We start from the raw sequence: 20,519 nt of genomic DNA, 5'->3' as shown, positions 1-20,519 counted from the left end.
TAGAATTACTGTAAAATTTCTCGGGCCGAAGGGCGAAGGCTTGACTTTTAAATACGTTTCTTGATCTTTTTTCCCTGGGTGCACGTGCGAGGAGGACCACCCGCCGCCGGGTTTTGTAGACTGGGCGTTCGCCTGTCCCGGACCCCACGTCCGTCCCAAGGCTGCTCGAAGGCGGGGCGGGGCCGGGTGTGCACGCCCGCTTCGCCCCCGGAGGGTCCCCTCTCACCCTCGCGGGGCTCCGGGCGGTGCCGAGCGCGTTCACGAGGGGTCCGGGCGGGTTCCCGCGGGCGGGGCCGCGCGGCCTCGGGCCACGCCCATCGCAGCCGGGGGCGGGGCCTTCGCGCCACGTGACGGCGGCGCCGAGCGGCGAGCGCCCCGCCCCGCGGGAGGAGGCCCGGGCAGCGACCGGGTCCGCGCGCTGCTGGAGCCGCACGGCCGCCCGCGCGCTCCGCACCCGCGGCCCCTCGTCCGCCGGTCCCGGGCTCGCCGGCTGCGGGAGCGGCCTCAAGATGGACGAAGACGGCGGCGGCGGCGGCGGCGAGGGCGGCGGCGGTGAGTGTCGGAGGTGTGGCCGGCGCGGCTGGCGGCCTGGGGCGGGGGTCGCGGACGCGCCGGACCGGAGCGGGGACGGCGGTCCGGGTCTGCCTGAGAAGACCGGGTCTGGGCAGCGACGGTGCCGACTGGCGACCGCCGAGGCCCGCGGCGCGCGCCGGGCCCGGGGCCCGAGGCGGGGGTCCGGGGGCCCCGAGGCGGGGGCCGGCGGGGTCGTTGCGGAGCCCGGGCGAGGGTCCGGGACGAGGCCGGGGCTGCCCGCCGGCCGGGGCCTCCCGGAGGCTCGGGTTCGGGGGTCGCTCTCCCCAGGCGGGGGACCTTGGGGGCGACCTTCTCCGCCTCTGGTCGCCAAGGGCGTCCACGCCCTCCGGAGCCCAACCGCTGGTGACGACCCTCCCCGCGTCTTCCCTCAGGTGGTGGGAAGCGGGGAGTCCACGGGAAACCGGGAGGGCAAAGTTTTGAATTGGGGATCCTCCGGGTCCAAGAAGGGCGGCTGGGGGGAGAGGGTTGAACGTCGTGACAGTTTTCTTGGCTTTAGGTCAGAAGTGGTCAGTGGGGTCGTTAAATGAGGAGGGGGCAGCTAGAGCGCATGCATTTTATGAAATAGGTGAACGTTACGGAGTGAGCCAAAAATAAATTTTAAAAAAGTCAGAGGAGCCGAGGGGTCGGAGTCAGGAGCTGCAGCCCGCCCGGAGGTGAGACCAGAAAACCAAGCTGTCCGTCTGACTCTCGGTCACCTCTTGCTAGAAGATTCGCGTTTGTTGTAAATTATTTAGTGGAATACAGATTACTGTTGTGTCATGATGCGAATTACGCCTTTAAAAGCGAACAACGTGTCTGTGTAGTGTCTGTGGATAAGAGTGCGTCGTTGGCTTGGGAAGCAAAGGGTTAATACCCCTGTTTTGCAGGAACACCCAAAGTTAAGGATCTCTCTATGTTTTTGCTAAAGATCTCCTTTATGCTGACAGACGGAATCATCAGAATCCCTTGTAATAAGGGAGCGTTTTGGAAAAAAAAAAATCTTAATTACAGGCTGCGGAGCAGCTGCGTGTAAGAAGCAGCAGCAGTGTTGAAAGCTTCAGGATGAAGTGGTTAATCAAGGTGCCTTCTAGCATTTAAGTGCTGCTCCGGGGGCAATGTTTGCGCCCCAAGAAGCGGTGGGGCTGGGATGGGGGGAAGTCCGCCCGAATGCTGGCATTTGTCGAGTTCACTTCTCATCGTTGAAGCTAGGGGTAGCACTGTGGCACCGAGTGGGTGTTTTGTTCCTGACGGAAAGTTCTGTGGAACGGAGGAGCCCAGGTGCACGCCCTCCTGCAGCCGGGCTGATGTCTAAAGGATGTAAGTGATGGATTCTCCGTGCACGCGGTGCTTCCTGCCTCTCACAGTTGGGGTAACGGCACCGGCAGGCAAGTGTCTCCTTTTTAGAAAACAAAGACAAACAACTGTAATATTTAAACGTTTGACATTCGAGCCCAGGCAGCTGGCTGGCTTGGCGATTTCATTTGAAGGAGTTTTGGACTCTGTACGTTAAGGAATGTAGAAAACTTGAAGTTTACGTAAAAGCAGGTATAAAGATGAAAAAAGGAAGCCAGTATAGATCTTGAATACTATAGCGAAGGATAGTATTACATCTCCCAAGTATCAAGACTTTCTTTGGGCTAATATAGCTCTTCTGGGAATACAATCCTGAGATTTAAAAAAAAAAAAAAACAACAACTCATGCACAGGAGTTGTGCATTAACGCTATTTATAATAGAAAATTGGAAACTACAGTGCCTAATAGGAGACTGGTGAGGTAAATTATGGGGAGTTGACCGGATGAAATATTTTACAACCATTAAAAATAAGCAGTTGTATATATTATGGTCTAAACAATGTAAAAACTGCTGATATTATGGATGTTTTATTTTCTCGGTTTTTATATTTTCCAAGTTTGTGGAATGATGTATATTACTTTCAAATTTGGGAAAAAAAAAAAACTTTAAAAATTTACCCTAATAAGACAATTGATAAAATTTGAACAGGCAATAGATCAGTTAATGGTATTGTATCAATATTAAATTTCTGTGTTTTGATAATAAAAAAGAGAAAATATTCCTTTTCTTAGGAAATACACACTGAATTATTAAGGTATAAAGAAGTACAGTGCCTCAGCTTACTCTCAAATGGTTCAGAAAAAAAGTTTACACACACGTGAAAAAAATAGAGGGAGACAGAAGGATAAACATAGGGCAAACTGTAAATACTTGGTGTATCTGGGTCAAGGGTATATTGGTATTTTTTGTACAATTCTTGGAACTTTTCTGAATGTTTGAAATTATATAAAATCATCTCTTCAAAAAAAAAAAATTACCCTGCAGTGGGAAAAAGGGTATGATTGTTTTTAAAGTATCGTTTAATTCACTTCACTGGAACAGTCAACAATGAACAGATATTTATTGATTATCTACTAAAATGTCCCTGCCTCATTAAGCTTTATTGATATGGTTTATTAAATTCTTTCTTCTTTGCCTTATGGAAGACACTTTAAAATATGTTTGGCATTCTTAGAGTAAGTGTGTTTTTGAATAGATGGAAATCTTAAGAGTTTTGAAAGAAGAGTCACAATAGTGCTTGTCCTATAAATTTGGTGTGCTTATGTTTAACTCTTGATTGATGGAGGTTTTGAAGTTAACATACCTTTTTATGGTTCATTAGTTTTTATCACCATTTAGATTTCTAAAAATGCTTTGCTTTAAAATTCATGTTTTTAAAAATAAAGCTCAGTCCTTTGAAAGAGAATAGTTTCACTTGCCAGTCATTTGCAAAACATAACTTTTTTGGGTATATTTTTAGAGTGTGGTACAGAACTTTGGACTGTATATGGGGACGTCAGTTTTCAGCTTGTTTACCAGAGAGGGTAAATAATCTATTCAAACAGTAGTTATGCCAGGGGCAAAAGAATTAAAATATCTTTTTTGCTAATGTGTTGGTCGGGTTAGAAGATTTCAAAAAATGATTCCTACTTGCTGTTTTGATACTTTTAAGTTTTTGTCCAGGGGATTACTGTTTGTTCTGTAACTGCAGGATAAGGAGAGAGGGTGGTGGTAGGAATGGCTGGAAGGCAGTTCTAAGGAGGAACACATGGGGGGTACTAGATTACAAGAACACACTGTTCTTTATAATGTGTGCTGAGTGTAGTTAAGGTATCTTTCATTCCTTTGGGGCCTTGTTGCCTTTCAGTTTTTCTAGACCAGTTCTTGAGATATGTCTCTACTTGGAAGGTGACTGGCTAGTTTGGTTCATTGCCACCATCCTGATGCTCAGTTTGGGAGTCTGTGTGATTGAACTTCCTGGACCATCTGTGGCAGATGAGGTGAAAAACTGTACTGATTTCCCCTCCCTCCTGCACCCCCGTCACCCCTTACCCCAATCAGCATAGATGAGATGGAAGCCTGTGCTTCAGGTGGAAGGCTGCTCCACCTAACCCAATAAAGTTAATATAAGTTAAGGCCAGGCTGAGATCCCAGATCTTGCCTGTCAGGCAAGCGATAACCCCTACATTCGAAACCACCTGTGGGCGATAGGAGTGTAAATTAGTTACCACTCTTAAGGAGGCTGCGCCAGCCTGTGCTTGGTTGGCTTGGATCCATTGCTTGCCCTTCGCCTGCAGAGGGACATTTCCCAGAGCCTGGGTCTGCTGGCTTGGGGCTGGGTGTGGCCAGTGGGAGCCGCTGGTGGGTGATTGGATGGCAGGAGGAAGGGAGAGGCCAGGTTATCGTCTTTGCTCGCATTCTGCCTTCAGCCTTGTGTCTGGCGGTCGGTCTCCTTTTGGCTCCAGCTCCTGCCTGTTGACGGACGGAGCCCCTGAGCTTTGGAAGGACCTCCTCCCTGTGACCCTCCAGTTTAGAGGTGCTAGCAGCTTGTTCCTCTTGCTAATCTCTGCATTGTCTTACCATTGCCTGTATGATTCTCGGCTTTTCTATTGTATGTGTAACCAATTCCTTGTTTAAAATTCCCTCTACTTCAACTCCTTGAGGGCCTTCTGTTTCTCTGGTTGGAACCCGATAGATACAGGTGCCCTGGGCAGCAGCTTTTAAAATTACAAGCATGTACGTCCTTTGACACAGCAATACCAGTTCTAGGAATTTAACGTGTAGGTATATTTTTACATGCATGAGATACCATAGGTACAAGATTATTCACTGCCTTGTTTGTAATAGTAAAAGATGGAGAATAACCCGAGTGTTCACTGCACGTTAGGTACCCTGGCGATTGAAGTCGTGAGGCTGTATAAAGGAATGAGGAGGCTCCTTATGAACCAATAGGCAGAGGTTTCCAAAATGTTTGACTAAGTTACAGAAGCAAAGAGTAGGCAAGTGTGCACCGTTTGTTACCATTTCTGTTAAAAAGAAAAAAAGGAAGTGGTTGCATATGCGTGAAAATTCTCAGGAAGGCTAAGCGAGGAACTAATAACAATGGTTACCTGTTGGGGAGGGTGATGGGAACCGAGCAGATGGGGAATGTCAGTGCCGGGAAACTTCGCTCTACGCCTTCTTATATTTTGCAATTCAGAAAAGCTTGTCCGTCTCCACTGTTTCCCAAACTGGAAACCAGTTTCACAGAAAAATAGTATGCTAGGAAGAAAACACCCTTTGTGAGAGAATTTTAAAAATTGAATTATAGTTGATTTACAATGTTATGTTAGTTTTAGGTGTACAACAAAGTGATTCGATATTTTTGGAGTTTTTGTACATTAAAAAATCAATGGAACATGTAGAAAGTGATAAAATAAATCACTTATTTTTTCAGTCTGCCTAGGAAATTAACTGCTTTCTTTTGAATGTTTAAAAAGTGACATGATAGGTGCTTTTAGGGTATGCTTAGAGCATATTGTTTTCTAGAATATTTATTTATTCAACAAATATTGATAGCATCACGACCAAATGCCAGGTCCTGTGCTTGGCCGAAGGGTGAATACAGTGAATAAAGCAGATGAATTTCCTGCGTTCCTGGAGCTTTTGTTTAGACGGGAGACTGAAGAAAAATGTAAACAGATGTATAAAGTCATTGCAGATGATGCTGATGTGTGAAAGGAAATCAACAAGGGGTTGAGGGGAGAGTTGGGGGCCTGTGGCCGGAGGGGTTGGTAGGGCCCGTAGCCAGGGGAGGCCTCTTGGAGGGAAAACTCTTTCAGGTGTGACCTAAAGGGGTCGAGGACCAGGCAGAGGCTGGGCCCGGGGCTTGGGGCAGCGGAGCGCCTCCAGAGGGCCGAAAGCATGTGTGTGGTCTGAGCCAGCAGTGGACTGGCACGCTTCAGGCAGTTCGCGTAGGTAAGGAATTTACATTTTATTCTAAGTGTGTGAAGCCAATGAAGGGTTTTAAACCGGGGGTGACATTTGATTTATGTTTAAGTAGTTGTAGCTAATATTTACACAATGGTCTCCGCGTCCAGTTCCGCCCCGCCCGCTTTACCGATCTTAACCTATTTACTTTTCGCAATAACCCTGTTAGGTGCTTAACAGGAGCGCCATTTACGGACGACAGTGGACAGCGGAGGCCCGGGGAAGCCGAGTAGCTTCCGGCTAGTAAGTGGCGGGGCGGGGCTTTGCGCCCGGGCGTCTTAGCCGCAGGGGCCACGTGCTTAAGCGTTGGGCACTCTGCCTCGGAAGAAGAGTGTCCTGGGATCCCGAGTGGGGAACGGGAGTGGAGGAGGGGAAGAGAGGACGTGGGCATAGGCGCCGGTGAGGAGGGATTCGGGCGGGAGTCGCGGGGGCGAGATGGGTGTAGGGCAAGCCTGTACACAGACTCACGGAAGAGCGCAGAAAGCAGGGAAACACACGTCCCCGTTACTCAGAGTCCATGTCGTAGCTGTTAATGTTCTGTCCCATCGTTTAAGATCTTTACAAAAACTAATGAAAGCGTCTCGGGTCCGCGTCTCCGTCCTAGGGCCTGGCAGCGTCGTTCCGGCCGTCGCTCAGGCGCAGACTTTGGCGCGGGCTTCCACTGCCTTTGCCTCGGCCGCCAGCGTTCTCGTCGCCGCCGCCCCGGTCCACGCGGCAGCCAGAGCAGCCTCTCCGAAGCAGAGGTCGTGTCGCCCCGTCCTTGGTGCGCTCAGAGCCCCGTGCTGCCTGCAGTGGTGGGTCCCTTTGCGCTAGGCCAGGGGCGTACGCGCTTTTCCCGTCGTCAGAAGGCCCGACGGCAGGCGTTCTCAGACGTGTGGGCCACACTTGGGCTCTCACAAACTCTTCTTCTTGATAACCCTTTAAAAACATTAAAAAACGTTCTCACCTTGGGGCTGTCCTTGCCCCTGCTCTAGTCCCCTGTGGTCTCTGATATTTTCCCTCACTTTGTCACCACGCTGGCCTCCTTGCTGTTCCGTGAACTTGCCAAGCGCTGCCCTGACTCCGCGCCTTTGCACTTGCTCTGCCCGCGGCGGGTTCCCCTGAGGTATCTGCGTGTGCGCTTGCTTGCTCCCTTCAGGCCTCTGCTCGCACGTCTCCCTGCCACAGAGGCCTGCCTCCGCCAGCCTGTCTCAAGTAGCACCCTCTGTCCCCTTTCCCAGCCTCATTGTTCCTCTTGGCGCCCCGCACCTGCTGCATACCTGGTTCATCGTTCGTCTCTTCCCTCGTAGAATGTAAGTTCTGCAGCATCTGCTTTTAACCACTGCTGTGTCTCCAAGACCTGAGACGTCGTGTGGAATAGGCCTTCAGTAAATACCTGTTAATAAGTACTGCGCAAAGTGGAGCTCGCTCCTGTCGAGCAGTTCTGGTCCTGTTCCCCTTCCTTTCCTTTGTGTTTCCTAAAGGCAACCACGATGAATGTGATGTGGGCCCTCTGGAATAGGTTTCATGCTGGAGTGTGTGTGTGTGTGTGTGTGTGTGTGTGTGTGTGTGTGTGTGTGTCTAAGCAATATATGGATCTCTTTTCGGTTTGTTTAAAAAATTATCAAAAAATGGCATCATACTGTGTGTAATGTTCTGCAGCCCGTGTTTGAGGTTATCCACATTATTATGTAGAGACCCTGTTTGTTTCTTTTGACTGCCATAACATTTTATTCTTCTTGTCCTGCCTTGGACTGTTACGTTGATTTTACATTGTTGCAAAGAATACCAAGGCTCCTCCCCTTTTACAAACTGTGAAAGTTTCTCTTGAGTATCTCTTGAATCGCAGTTCTGGGTTATAGGTGTGCTTTCTGTTTCACCAGATGCTGGCAGGTTGCTTTCTCACTAGGTGTTTTACCAGTGTCGTTATCAGCTCTTGGCATTTGTCAGACTTTTAAATGTTTGCCTGTCTTCTGGGTAAGAAATGATGTACTGTTATAACTTGCATTGCTTTGCTAGATGTATTTTGGAAGATCAAATGGGCATAGTGATAGCTGGGAGGTTAAAGGCGAAGGAACTGCAGGAATCAGAGATGACTCCTAGGTTTCTGGCTCACGTGACTGTGGGTGGTGCTGCTTCAGGAGAGGGGGAGTCTTGAGAGAAAACCATTTGGAGGGCTCATTTGTTTTTTGTTGAAGATGTCATTATTTTGTCCTCATTTTTTTTTTTTTTTTTTTTTTGCGGTACGCTGGCCTCACACTGTTGTGGCCTCTCCCGCCGCAGAGCACAGGCTCTGGACGTGCAGGCTCAGCGGCCATGGCTCACGGGCCCAGCCGCTCCGCGGCACGTGGCATCTTCCCGGACCGGGCCACGAACCCGCGTCCCCTGCGTCGGCAGGCGGACTCTCAACCACTGCGCCACCAGGGAAGCCCTGTCCTCACTTTTGAAGGACATTTTCCCTGGGTATACAGTTGTAGGTTAGCAGGTTAATTTCTTGCAGTGCTTTGATGTGTCAAGTCATTGCCTTCTGGCTTCCATTGCTTCTGTTGAGAAATCAGCTGTATTAGTCTTGTTCTATTGAAGATAGTGTGTCTTTGTCCTCCCCTTTGGCTGCTTTTAAGATTTTTCTCAGGACTTCCCTGGCAGTCCAGTGGTTAAGACTTTTCCTCCCAATGCAGGGGGTGCGGGTTCAATTCCTGGTTGTGGAGCTAAGATCCCACATGCCTCACGGCCAAGAAACTAAAACATAAAACAGAAGCAGTATTGTAACAAATAAAGCCTTTAAAAATGGTCCACATCTCTCTCTCTCTCTCTCTCTCTCTCTCTCTCTCTCTCTCTCTCTCTCTCTCTCCCCCTCCCCCTCCCCCTCCCCCTCCCCCTCCCCCTCCCCCTCTCTCTCTCCCCCTCTCTCTCTCCCCCTCTCTCTCTCCCCCTCTCTCTCTCCCCCTCTCTCTTTCCCCCTCTCTCTCTCCCCCTCTCTCTCTCCCCCTCTCTCTCTCCCCCTCTCTCTCTCCCCCTCTCTCCCTCACACACACACACACATACACACACATACACACACACCCCTTTAAAACAAAAAAGATTTTTCTCTTTGCCTTTGGTTTTTAGCTGTGTTATTGTAAAGTGTCCAGATGTGGTTTTCTTTGAATTTATTCTTATTGGGATGGGTGGTTCTCCTTCTTGTTGGTAGTGCTGTGACAAGACTTAATCTTAAATTAGATTTGGAGAAGTCTTAGCCACTATCTCTACATTTACTACTTTGGCTGCATTTCCTGTCTCTTCTCCTCTGGGACACTAATTACCTTTTCACTGTGTTCTGTATATCTTGTCGACTTTTCTTCTGTTCTCATCCTTTTGATCTCTCCATGCTTCACTCTGTATATTTTCTCCTGATCTACATTCCAGTGCATCAATCCTTTCTTCATCTCTATCTAATCTGCTTTTAAACCCATCTGTTGAGTTCTTAATTTCAGTTATTGCCTTTTTCAGTGTTCTTGATTCTTTTATTAGATTCCAATTTTGTTAAAATTTTTCATCTTGTCCAATGAATTTCTGTATTAGTTATTGGTGTCTGATAATGTCAATATCTGGACATCCTGTGAATATATTCTGTTGTCTATTTTACCCTTGGTTTTCAGTCTGTGATCTTGATTCTGGATTGCCTGTTAAGCTTTCATTAAATTCTAGATGATGTTCATGGAAAACTGGAGAGGTAGTTTGAGGCTGTCTTCTTCAAGAGAGGCTTCTGGCAGGCAGTTAGGGTGGGGAAATAATCACTTGAACATTGTGAGGGTTGGTCTCCCTCTGGTTTACCCTTCTCCCAGGGTATAGTGCTTTGGTGGTCCCAGCTGAAAGCTCGGGGTGTTTACCAGGGCCTCTTCTACTTGGCAGCCCCTGAATTCTCATTTCGTCCCCCCAGTCCCATCAGACTGCTGGAGATTCTGTTGACCTCATATTCTCTTCTCAACTACTTGTCTCTGCTTAGCTTCTTGGCCTTTGACTTTCTGCTGTGAATTGGCAAATGTCTCGAGGAGAAAAGTGGCTCAGATGATTGGGCTCACCTCTCCACCTTCTCTCTGCGATCCTGACCTCCTATCCTAGGTCCTCACTGCGTTGGTAGCTCTCTGATACCTTCAAACAGTTGTTTCTTACAATTTGCTCAGCTTTTTTAGTTGTTCTTGGCAGAAGGGCTGTCTGCAAAAGCTGGTCAGCTTTTCCTGAGAAACAGAATCTTAGGAATTCAGTTTTGGTGTTTAAAATCGGACTTTTTTGTGAGGTGTCCTGGTAGAGATGGTAGGAGATGCTTAGCTATGTGGTCTGCTGCTTAGAAGAATGGTCTGGATAGGAGATAAACATTGGGAAGATTTAAATTCTTCTAATTTATGGGAATGGGTGAGAGATCACTTAGGGGAGAGAGTTGAGAGAGAGGAGAAAAATCCCAGGACTGAAGACAGCCCAGAAAAGGAGACCAAGAAAGGGTAACCCGTGAGGTCGAGGAAACCTTGAAGGTTGTGTGGAGTTGCAGGAGGGAGGAGCGCTTTAAGAAGAGGGAGTGTTCAGCTCAGCTGAATGCTCCCGAGAGATGGACTAAAATGAGGATGGAAAAGTGTCTACGGGATTTGGTGTCTTTAAAAAAAAAGTTTGGTGAGGGCTTCCCTGGTGGCGCAGTGGTTGAGAGTCCGCCTGCCGATGCAGGGGACACGAGTTCGTGCCCGGGTCCGGGAAGATCCCACGTGCCGCGGAGCGGCTGGGCCCGTGAGCCGTGGCCGCTGAGCCTGCGCGTCCGGAGCCTGTGCTCCGCGACGGGAGAGGCCACAGCAGTGATAGGCCCGCGTACCACAAAACAAAACAAAACAAAAAAAGTTTGGTGAAAGGTGGGGAGCAGGCTAGACTGGAGAGGCCTAAGGAGTGAATGGGAGAGATTTTTCCTTGCTGAAGGAGAAACTTGGGCCATGGCCCTTCCCTAGAAGTTTGCTGTGTGGTGAGAATAGAGGGAAAGCGTGGCGCGTGGTGAGTGGCCGGGAGTTTAGGGAGGGAGATGTGGGTTTGTTTTGCAACAAAGCATTGCTCAAGTAAGTCCTTCTGATAGAGGACCGACAGTAATTCATCAGGTGAGTTAGAATAGTAATGCCGTTTGCACGCTCACGCTCTTAGTGTAAATAACTTTGGGAGAGAGAAATTATTTTTTTAGAGGTTATTGGCACGTCCTTCGAGAAGCAGGTTTAACAGTTTGTAGTAGAGGATTATTGAAACTTCTGAAGTGAAATGAAATGAAAAAATAGGTTTTACCAAAGTATCCTAAAAGCTGCATAAAGCATATTAAATATTTTGAATTTGTGGGAAGATAGTAAATCATTTAAATGAGAGTAGAAAATACATGACTCTCCATCCTGATATTGAAGTTAATCAAACATAAACTTTTTATAGTTAATGTCAGCCCCCCAGTCGACATGATAGAATGAATAGACATGGGATCCCTTAGTGTTTTATAACGTGACCGCGACAGCTCAGCAAGTGTTTATTTTGGGTAAATATCTCTCACTATTCCGTAAATATTAGAAAAGACTCACCGGAGTCAGTTTAGTTGGCTAAGAATATTTTGTGATTTACTCTGGTAGAGCAGATTTACTCTTTTTGCTGACTTAATGTCACCAGGAGCACTGTGCAAATAGGGAGAAATAAGTTCCTGTCTTAAACTTGCAGCAGGGCTATTTTTAATCACTGTACTCTTCTTTGGAACAACTTATTCCTGTAATTAATAAATAAAAATGGCAGTTTGCTATAAAGCCAGACATTTTAATGATGATTGAAAAGTATTTCCCAATATCTAGCTAATTAGTGAATTTTTTTTTTTCGGTTTTCATCCAGATGTTTGGCAACACGTAGACACAGCCTAACTGCAATTTTCTGATTCACTTCCATGGGAACATATAATGTTCTCCGTTTGTCTTGGACAGCAGAGCTTCCTTTTTCTTTGGACAGATGCATATGAAACACATGCTCTTCGAGTGGAGTTTTGTGGTCCTCTGAGAATTCTCTGAAGGAGGAAATGGGTTGACCTATTTGGTTGCTATGAAGTAAAAACAATCTTGTTTTCATTTTTTTTTTCATGAACATCTGGGTTGCATTTATTTTACATTCTGGAGGTTCTTTAAAACCACAATTTGATAATATGAGGCTTCATTAAAACAGTCACTGTTTAGCTATTTCTATAGTTAATTTAGTGCCAGAGTGGCTGATAGACTTTTAAAAATATTTTTTAAAAGTTTCCCTTTCTGTAAAATGTAACTTTTAAATAACAACCCTTGATTTTAAACCATAAAACGGGATCTAGATGTTTTGGGGCGGCAGGGGAAGGGGCGGCCGGCTGGTTTACTTCTCCGTCGCCCGTCGCCGCGCAGGCTGGCCTTTGGTAGGGCCGAATTCGAGTCTGCGGCGGGCCAGTGCGCTCCCCATCACAAACCCATCCTCCCTGCCTCCCCTGCGTAACAACCCTGATTGGTGCAGGTAATCTGTCCATTGTGAAGGGACCTTATCACCACGAGGAAGCGAATCTTAAATGGTCTAACCCAGGTAAGGTAACCCCGTTTTCCTTATTGGCTGTGTAAGCTAAATCTGGCCAATGAGCTGTGAAGGGCAGTTTGCAGGGGGACTTCTCGGAAGGGTACCTTCCTTCTTGGAAAAATACACAGGGAAGAAACAGTTCCTTTTCTTGCGATGGCCTTTGTTGGGCCTGGGTGGGTAGCCAGCTTACATTCACGGTGTCCCTGAAGTCCATCCAGTTCCAGGCCCCCACGCTGAGGGTGATCTGATGGACCCTTGGTGGAGTTGCTGGGCTTCACCCACTGGGGAGCCCCCCCGCCCCCCGCGTCTCCACGTGTCCTGTCCCATGTGACTGTAAATACCTGTCTTGTTCCAGGGCTGAGGGGAAGTGGCTGGAACCAGGGCTGCGGGGTCGTCTGATACTGGCTGGAGCGGTAGACGGGTTTCATTCTCTTATTTATTAAGAATAAGGATCTCATCTTGGCCATTGAGGGCCAAGAGGAAACCTCTTCTCTCTGCCACACGTGTTCACCGGGTGTATATATTTATCCCTTTAAGAACTGAGCTAGGTTACCCTTTCTTTTTGAGATGAACACTTTCTGCTACTTTGAATAAAGCAAAATATATTTTCACATGCTTGTAAACCCATTAACAGTTCCATTTGGCACATCATCATTGACTACATTTCTTTATTTTTTATCATTTTAAAATATTTATTTATATATTTATTTTTGCTGCGTTGGGTCCTCAGTGCTGCACCTGGGGTTTCTCTAGTTGCGGCGAGCGGGGGCTACTCTTCGTTGCGGCGTGCGGGCTTCTCATTGCGGTGGCTTCTCGTTGCGGAGCACGGGCTCTAGGCACGTGGGCTTCAGTAGTTGCAGCACACAGGCTCGGTAGTTGCGGCGCTTGGGCCCTAGAGCTCTTGGGCTTCAGTAGCTGTGGCACATGGGCTCAGTAGTTGTGGCTCATGGGTTCTAGAGCACAGGCTCAGTAGTTGTGGCACATGGGCTTAGTGGCTCCACAGCATGTGGGATCTTCCCAGACCCAGGGCTTGAACCCGTGTCCCCTGCGTTGGCAGGTGGATTCTTAACCACTGAGCCACCAGGGAAGTCCATGACTACATTTATTTTAACACAGAAATAGTTTTTAAAATGCAGTAATCGGAAGTGGCAGGCATTGGCCATTTAATATTCTGTTAGAAGACAGGACTTCCTTTTAGCTCTTTTCGGAGAGGAAATAAAATGATCAAGCATGTCCTTTTCCAAGTTTCAGTAATTAGATTAAAATTTTTTTGAATTGAGACAGGCAAATGAATTCATTTTTGTTTGTATTAGAGTATGGGAAAATGGGAGGATTTCAGTGACTTTTAAATGTTGGGCCTGTTCACACGATGCGGCTGTATTTCCCGAGTGTGGGAGGACAAGTGACTGCAGACTTTGATTCAGTATGTGATGCCCTCATGAGAGCAAGAACCATCTTGAGGATAAAATGACGCCTTTCATTGCCTGTGTAACAAGAATCTTAATGCTAGATCATTGTTCTTCTGAAGCGTTGCGTTTCCCCAGGAATCACGGAGTGTCTGCTGTGGCCTCCCCGAAGTCACATGTTTCCAAAGCGTAGCCTTTTCATTTGAAATGGTGGTCAAGCTGTGTGCTGGTCACACTGTTACTGTGATGTTTTTACTTTGACAGAAGGACATCACGTGCCTTCTTCCCTCCTTCCTGTGGGTCAGACTGGTCTTTAGGTGTTCAGACCCTTGCTCACGAGAGGCGTCCGGAGCACGTGTCCCCCACGCTCCTCTGGCAGCCCTCGTGGTGGTTATGCCTCACAGATGCCCAGCGGTTTGGCTGGACGTGCAGAACATGATTATTTTTTTAACCTGGAAAGAACATAAGCCGAGATATTCCCCCTGGACTCCGCTGCTGTCAGTACTTAGACATTTGGCTTTAGGATTTGAGTCCCTGGTACCTTCAGGCGGCCTCCATCCTTTTCTCCTCCTCCAGTGGAGGGGCGTCTGAGGCCTTTCTTTTCTCATACCTTCCTGTGCAGTGTTATGATCCTGACAAAGAGCAGACCCTGCCGCATGTAGAGACGACAAAGACTTCCAGGAGTCTTCTGGCTACTTCTGCATTTGAAATCTTATCTCCCTTTTCTGTTTGACCTGTGAAAATTCGAGGTAGGGTAAAAAGAATGGCACTCTTGAGAGAAAAGTCTGCGTCTGGAAACGTGGTGCAGGCCTGCCCAGCAGTGCGGAATCGGGGGCACACCCTCAGCCCCGCTGGCTCTGTGGCCGGCCGCTGGCCCCAGCTGGCTCCCCGCGTCTGGAAGCTCTCTCGTCACGTGAGCTTGGCTTGGGCGGTTTTATCTTGGTTTTAGCAGTCTAGAGACAGATCGGTGACTGGGAATTGCAGGAAAGGATTTGACAGGAGAGCCATTTCCTTAATTAAAGAGTTGTAAATTGACAGTCAGGGCCAGTCCAGCTTTCACTAGTTAGAGATGAAAGGCCACGCTCAGGTGGTAAAACGAACCTTGATCATCTTCCCCCAGTGCTAGAGAGGGGAGGCTTTTAGTGTAAACCCTTCATTTTATGAGACCACTTCTGCATGTTTTATTGAAGCTCTTTGCCCCTAATGTCCCTAAACATGTCCCTCCTGCCCTCCCCCCTCCGTTCAGAGACCATTACTTCCATCCACTTGTTGCAACTGGGAGCCTCAGGATGGTCCAGCGCTGTGCTGGACGGCCTTCCTTGTCCTCGGCCGTGCTTCCTCCTGGCGGGCTGTGTTGGGATGAGCCGTGCCGGAGAGAACCCCGCAGCTACCCCTTCCCAGATAACCTCAGTCCCGTGGGAGTGGAGAGGCCCCCTTCCCCCTTGTGATCTCTGGGAATTGAGATTTCAGAATTTTTGCCTGTTTGCTCTCTCAGGTCAGCCATCGAAGGATGTTTCAGACAGTTTCGTCAGCTCAGGGCAGAAAATAGTCAGCTGTTGATGTTAGTGGTTCTGAGAATCTGAGACTCTTAGAGAGGTTTGCTTAAACATTTGAACTGGTTGTTATTTGTTGTTGACGTATTTCTAAGCAAATATATGCAGCTGTGGTACCTCTAGCCTTGATTGGGTAAATTACTTAATCTCCTAGAGCTTCAGTCTTCCCATATGTAAAATGGACATTGAAAAACCCGAGTGAAGTTATTTAATGAAAAATTTATCAAAAATCCCCAGTAAACAGCCGGCGTTTAGAACCTTTTGTCGTCAGCATAGTCAGCCCCTCGCCCCCCCCTTAGAAGCGCTGGCAGCGCGAACTGGAAGATGTTCTGTGTTTGGGTTTAGGAGTAACGGGCGACTGGCGGTATGAGGATTGTTTCTTTTCTCCTCCAGCTTCGGTGTATTGAAAAGGGTCAGAGCTACAGAAAAGTTGAAATGGTGCCGTGAATACCCGTGTGTCTTTAACCTGATTGCTGGCGTTTTAGCCACGTTTGCCTGATCTCTACTATGTAGTACTTTGTTTTTGGCTAACCCGTTTGAAAGTAAGCTACATATGGTATAACACTCTATCCTTAAATAGTAAATAGCATTCATCTCCTTAAGGACATTCTCCTACTGAAACACAACCGTTACCATACTTACAGAGAACTAATAGTAATTCCATACTATCATTTCACACGTAGTCCAAATTCTGCCTTCCCCAGTCTGTTCTCAAGATGTCTCCTATAACTGTTTCTCTTACCTATCTAGGTTCTCATCAGGGTTTACACCTTGTATTTAGTTATGTCTCCTCAGTCTTAAAAAAAAAATTTTTTTTTTTCCAGTGACTGACTTTTTTAAAGAGTCCAGGCTGGTTGCCTAATATCATTACTTGAATGCTATAGTCTAGATTACATATATGAACAGAAGAGAGGACTGCTTTGGTTTCTTGAAGGTCACTTTAAAATTATAAATATGTTAAAATCATCTGCTTGATTCAAGGTCAAAGTCCCATTCATTTTTCTTGTTCTTTGGTAAATGTGGATTAGATTGGTGACCAAAAGGAGTTACTAAAGAGCTCAGATGTCAGCGGAATATGCGCGGGGGCGAACTTGGAGCAAATACACCCAGTGGTTGGTCGGGCCTACCCGCATATGGAGGTGATTAGTTATCTGGCTTAACCCAGTAAGGGTTTTATGTTAATATTTGGCCATGGTTTTACAAAGAAACGAACTTTAGAGCTGGAAAACTTAGTAAGACAAACTGTATTTACATAATACAGAAGAGATGCCTTTGCTGCCAGAACCTTGGAGGAAGAACAGACCTTTTTAACTCCCAGGAAGGAGTCTTTTTCTTCTCCCTTCCCTCAGCGCCTTCCTATTGGCTTTAGATGTTTTTGAACTTCAGCTGCAGCTGAGACTCATACAGGATCCAGCTGTAACCTCTTTGTTGTTGTTAGTATATCCGGTGATGGTCATAGCAAGCTCATTGTATGAAAATTCAGTAAAGGAAAGGGCAGGGTGGGAAAAAAAATGACACTCTGCAGAAGTATTCAAGAAGCAGGACCTGATCCAGGAGTCTCCCTTTCAGACCCACCCTGAAGTGTTCGTTCTGTTTGTGATGAGTCCAGTAGGTGTTTTAGTCTCTCCCTGTTAATCGTGTTAGGTATACAGCCATGTAACCAGAGGACATGCATGAGGCTGACGTGTTGTTTTCGGGATGGGGCGGGAGGGCAGAAAATAGAACCTGTGAGAACCCAGAGGACTGAGCCCTCCCCTCCTCGTACAACGGGGCATGGACTCCTCAAAGACCCGTCCGCACGCCTGTGGAGGTGGCAGCGTCTGTGAAAAGCGACGTTCTCTTTGCTTAGGTCTGTTCGGTAGAACTCATAGTTAGGCGTTTACCAGAGAGCAAGTAAGTACAGAGTCAGCAGTTCAATAAAATTAAACTTCATATTTGCATGTCTGCTTCGAAGTAATTCCTATAAAAGCTTTGTATCTCTGATCAACCCTGCCTTACAAGGACCAAGTACATATCATCACCCTGTAGCTGAAGATGGATCGTGTGTGTTTTGAAACAGTTTTTGTGATAAATGTAATTATCATACGACTAGTGATTTTCACATGCTTGTGTATCTTGAACATTTTGTTTTCCTTTTTTTATGTTAAGGAGGTCACATTTCTCAGATTTCTTCTAATTGTAGCCAGACATCCTGTTTGGGGGCAAATCGAGACCAGTGCTGCCTGTGAAGGAATCACGCGGTTCTGTAGTGGTCTTCCGGGCTGTTGTTTTTGGATTTGATGTTATGGACGGGTTTCCTTGAAATTCTGTACTCTAGTTTTAGATGATCTCTTTACATTTCAGTGGTTCAGGGCATCAGTAGTAAATATAGTATTTAGCACAGAAATATCGTTGAATGTCTTAAGGCTGTATGAACTTTATAGGAAACATAAACCAGTGACACTTCAGTGGATATAAGAGATGGGTACTACTTAACAAATGTAAGGGAGTTTTGTTCTCTTTCTCAGGTCACTGCTGTATCTGTACCAGCAGGAACGATATTTTGAAGAATCCTTACCTGTTTTACACTAGGACAGTTCAGTCTCCTGGGTCCCTGCAAGTTACTATTTTCTGTCTCCCACTGAAAGGAGCGTTTTCACGACCCTGCAAGAGACTTCCTACTAGTCTCCTTCGCTTCTCTCCTGTCCCAGTTTTACTCATAGTTTTGGGCTTTTTTGTTAAACTTAAGAATAATCTGGTAGCTTCTTAGATTTATAAATGATTGGTTTGCTGCTCTGTATAGTATCAGAGACCCTGTTCTCCTGAAGTACTGTTTGATCTAATGAAGGTGTTATACAGCAGTGAGCCTTTTTTTTGCGGGGGGGGGGTGGGGGTGGGGCCGGGAATTGAACCATCATTTACATAACAGTATATTCACCCTTTTATTTATTTTAATTTTTTTAGGTTTTGAAAATTTTTTCAAACTTCATTTTTTCAAATATCCTGCTGATTTTACTTTTCCTTTTTTTTTTTTTTAAACTTTTCCTTTTTCTTTAATTGAAGTATAGTTGATTTACAGTGTTGTGTTTCTGGTGTACAGCAAAGTGATTCAGTTATACATATATGTATTCCTTTTCATATTCTTTTCCATTATGGTTTTTTTTTACAGGCTATTGAATATAGTTTCCCATGCTATACACTAGGACCTTGTTGTTTACTTTATATATAGTAGTTTGTATCTGCTAATCCCAAACTCTGGATTTACCCCTCTCCACCCCGACCCCCTTCCCCTTTGGTAACAAGTTTGTTTTCTACGTCTGAATAGTCACCCTTTTAAAAAACACAATTCAGTGGTTTTTAGTATCGTATATTCACAAAGTTGTGCCACCACCACCTAATTTTAGAACATTTCACCGCCTCACAAAGAACTCCATCTCCGTTAGCATAATTCTCCTTACTCTGCCCCTGGTGGCCACTCGTCTACTTTCTGTCCCCACGGACACGCCTGTTCTGGACATTTCATGTAAATGGAATCAGGTGCCCTGTGGCCTTTGGTGTCTGGCTTCCTTCGCCGGGCAGGCTCATCCGCGTTGTAGCATGAGTCCATTTTCCAGGCGCATCCCCGTCCTGACGTGACTCGGTGCAGAGAGCCTATACTTTCCCTGCGAGTGCAGGGCAGACTTGGACGGGTTTTGGTGTTGGGAGAGATTTTGCTCACCTCTGTCACATGGTTGAATCTGTGGTTTGTATGCCACCTTGAAGGTTCTTAGGTTTGCGTGTGTTTCTTCTCATTGAGAAAGTTGAAGTTTATTTCCAGCCTTTTTACTCGAAGGACTAAATCGAAGCCTTCCTGTCAGGATACCTCAGTTTATAACGTCTGTACTGCTGTGCGTGGTTGCCTCCAGAGCAGAAGCGTGGCGCCTGTAGAAGATTTTTACTCTGAAGACCAGTATATGGGTTCAAGAAACCGAATTTCCCAGGGAGCTGTACCGAACTGTGTCAGTAAAAGCGGGGAGAGTCCACTGGTTGGGGGTCCAGTGAGGCTTTGCCAGTGTGATCCCAGCGGTGGACACATGAGGCCAGACTTTCTTCCTCTCTTCACCCTGAAATCCCAGCGAACAATAAAAAAGGAAGCGATAGGAAACTCCGAGCAGCAGAGACTGGGAAAGGGACCTTTACCGGAGGAAAGTTGTTGTTGTTTTTTTAAACACACCTTCGGAAGGAACAAGAAATTGGAACCCATAAACAGATAAGACAGAATGCAGATTGCGAGTGAGCGGGCAGGGCTCCTAGGCAGCCCCCCCTGAGCTGAGCGAGCGGGGACGTGCACGTAGACTTGGGCTGTTGCCGTCCCCCAGGAGCCTCTCCCCTCCTTCTCTCCCTTCTTGTTGTTGTTGTTGATTTTTTTTTTTTTTTTTTTTTGGCCGCACCACGTGGCTTGTAGGATCTTAGTTCCCTGTCCAGGGATTGAACCCAGGCCCATGGCAGTGAAAGCGCTGAGTCCTAGCCACCGGACCGCCAGGAAATTCCCACCTCTCCCTTCTTCCTGTTTTGAGGCAGGCAGGTGGTAGCATTTTACCATCAGGCAAATATTTCTTTATGGAGATAGCATTCTCCGGGGGAGAATTGGATCTCCCTGGGTAGGTACCAGCACCCCAAGTGCAGCTTTTTTTCTTCTATCTTATGGGGGCTTTTCAACCTAAAGGTTGCTGTCCTGACTTTTCACCCCAAGTGAAACCTGCCAGGGACAGAAGACAGTGAACCTTCCCATTCAGGACAGAAGTCAGGCGAGAGGAGGTACTTAATCCAGTGCTGGAGGAAGCCACGCAGCTGCATCTCAGTTGTAAAACTGTCCAGACAGCAGCAGCCTCCAGACAGATGGGAAAAAACTGACAACATGGAAGAGAAAATTTAATACATTTTTAGAGCGGGAATAGCTGACCCCCAAAGAAAGAGCGTTCAGAAGATAGAACACCTAAAAAAAGGATCCTTGGAGACTCGAGGCAAGATGTGACTTGAGCACTCGCGTTTGTCTAACTTCTACCTCCCCCTCCTCCCTTGAATCACTAGGTCCTGATGGAAGTGATTGAGGGGGGAAAAAAAGTGTAGAAAATGAATGGGGAGAATCGGGATCAGGGTGAAGAAATACCAAGTGCTGACTC

General features: G+C 46.9%; 2 protein-coding genes across 3 annotated transcripts in view; both read left to right on the top strand.

The window, feature by feature from the left end:
* Positions 1–20,519, top strand: part of SMIM10L3 (small integral membrane protein 10 like 3) — a 132,501-nt gene that overhangs the window by 67,306 nt on the left and 44,676 nt on the right. The gene's annotated exons all lie outside the window — the stretch shown is intronic.
* The window catches only part of CYTH3 (cytohesin 3), a 90,305-nt gene continuing 70,166 nt past the window's right edge, over positions 381–20,519 (top strand). The window contains exon 1 of one of the 2 annotated variants that reach the window (XM_059036431.2): positions 381–552. In XM_059036431.2, the coding sequence (XP_058892414.1) occupies positions 510–552 (43 nt within the window). In that variant the 5' untranslated portion in view covers positions 381–509. The remainder of the gene's footprint in view (positions 553–20,519) is intronic. The other variant, XM_067012386.1, reaches the window with a different exon arrangement.

Source organism: Kogia breviceps, chromosome 14 (assembly GCF_026419965.1).
Source record: "Kogia breviceps isolate mKogBre1 chromosome 14, mKogBre1 haplotype 1, whole genome shotgun sequence".
Taxonomy (NCBI): Eukaryota; Metazoa; Chordata; class Mammalia; order Artiodactyla; family Physeteridae; genus Kogia; species Kogia breviceps.
This window is presented reverse-complemented; position numbering and strand designations above follow the sequence as displayed.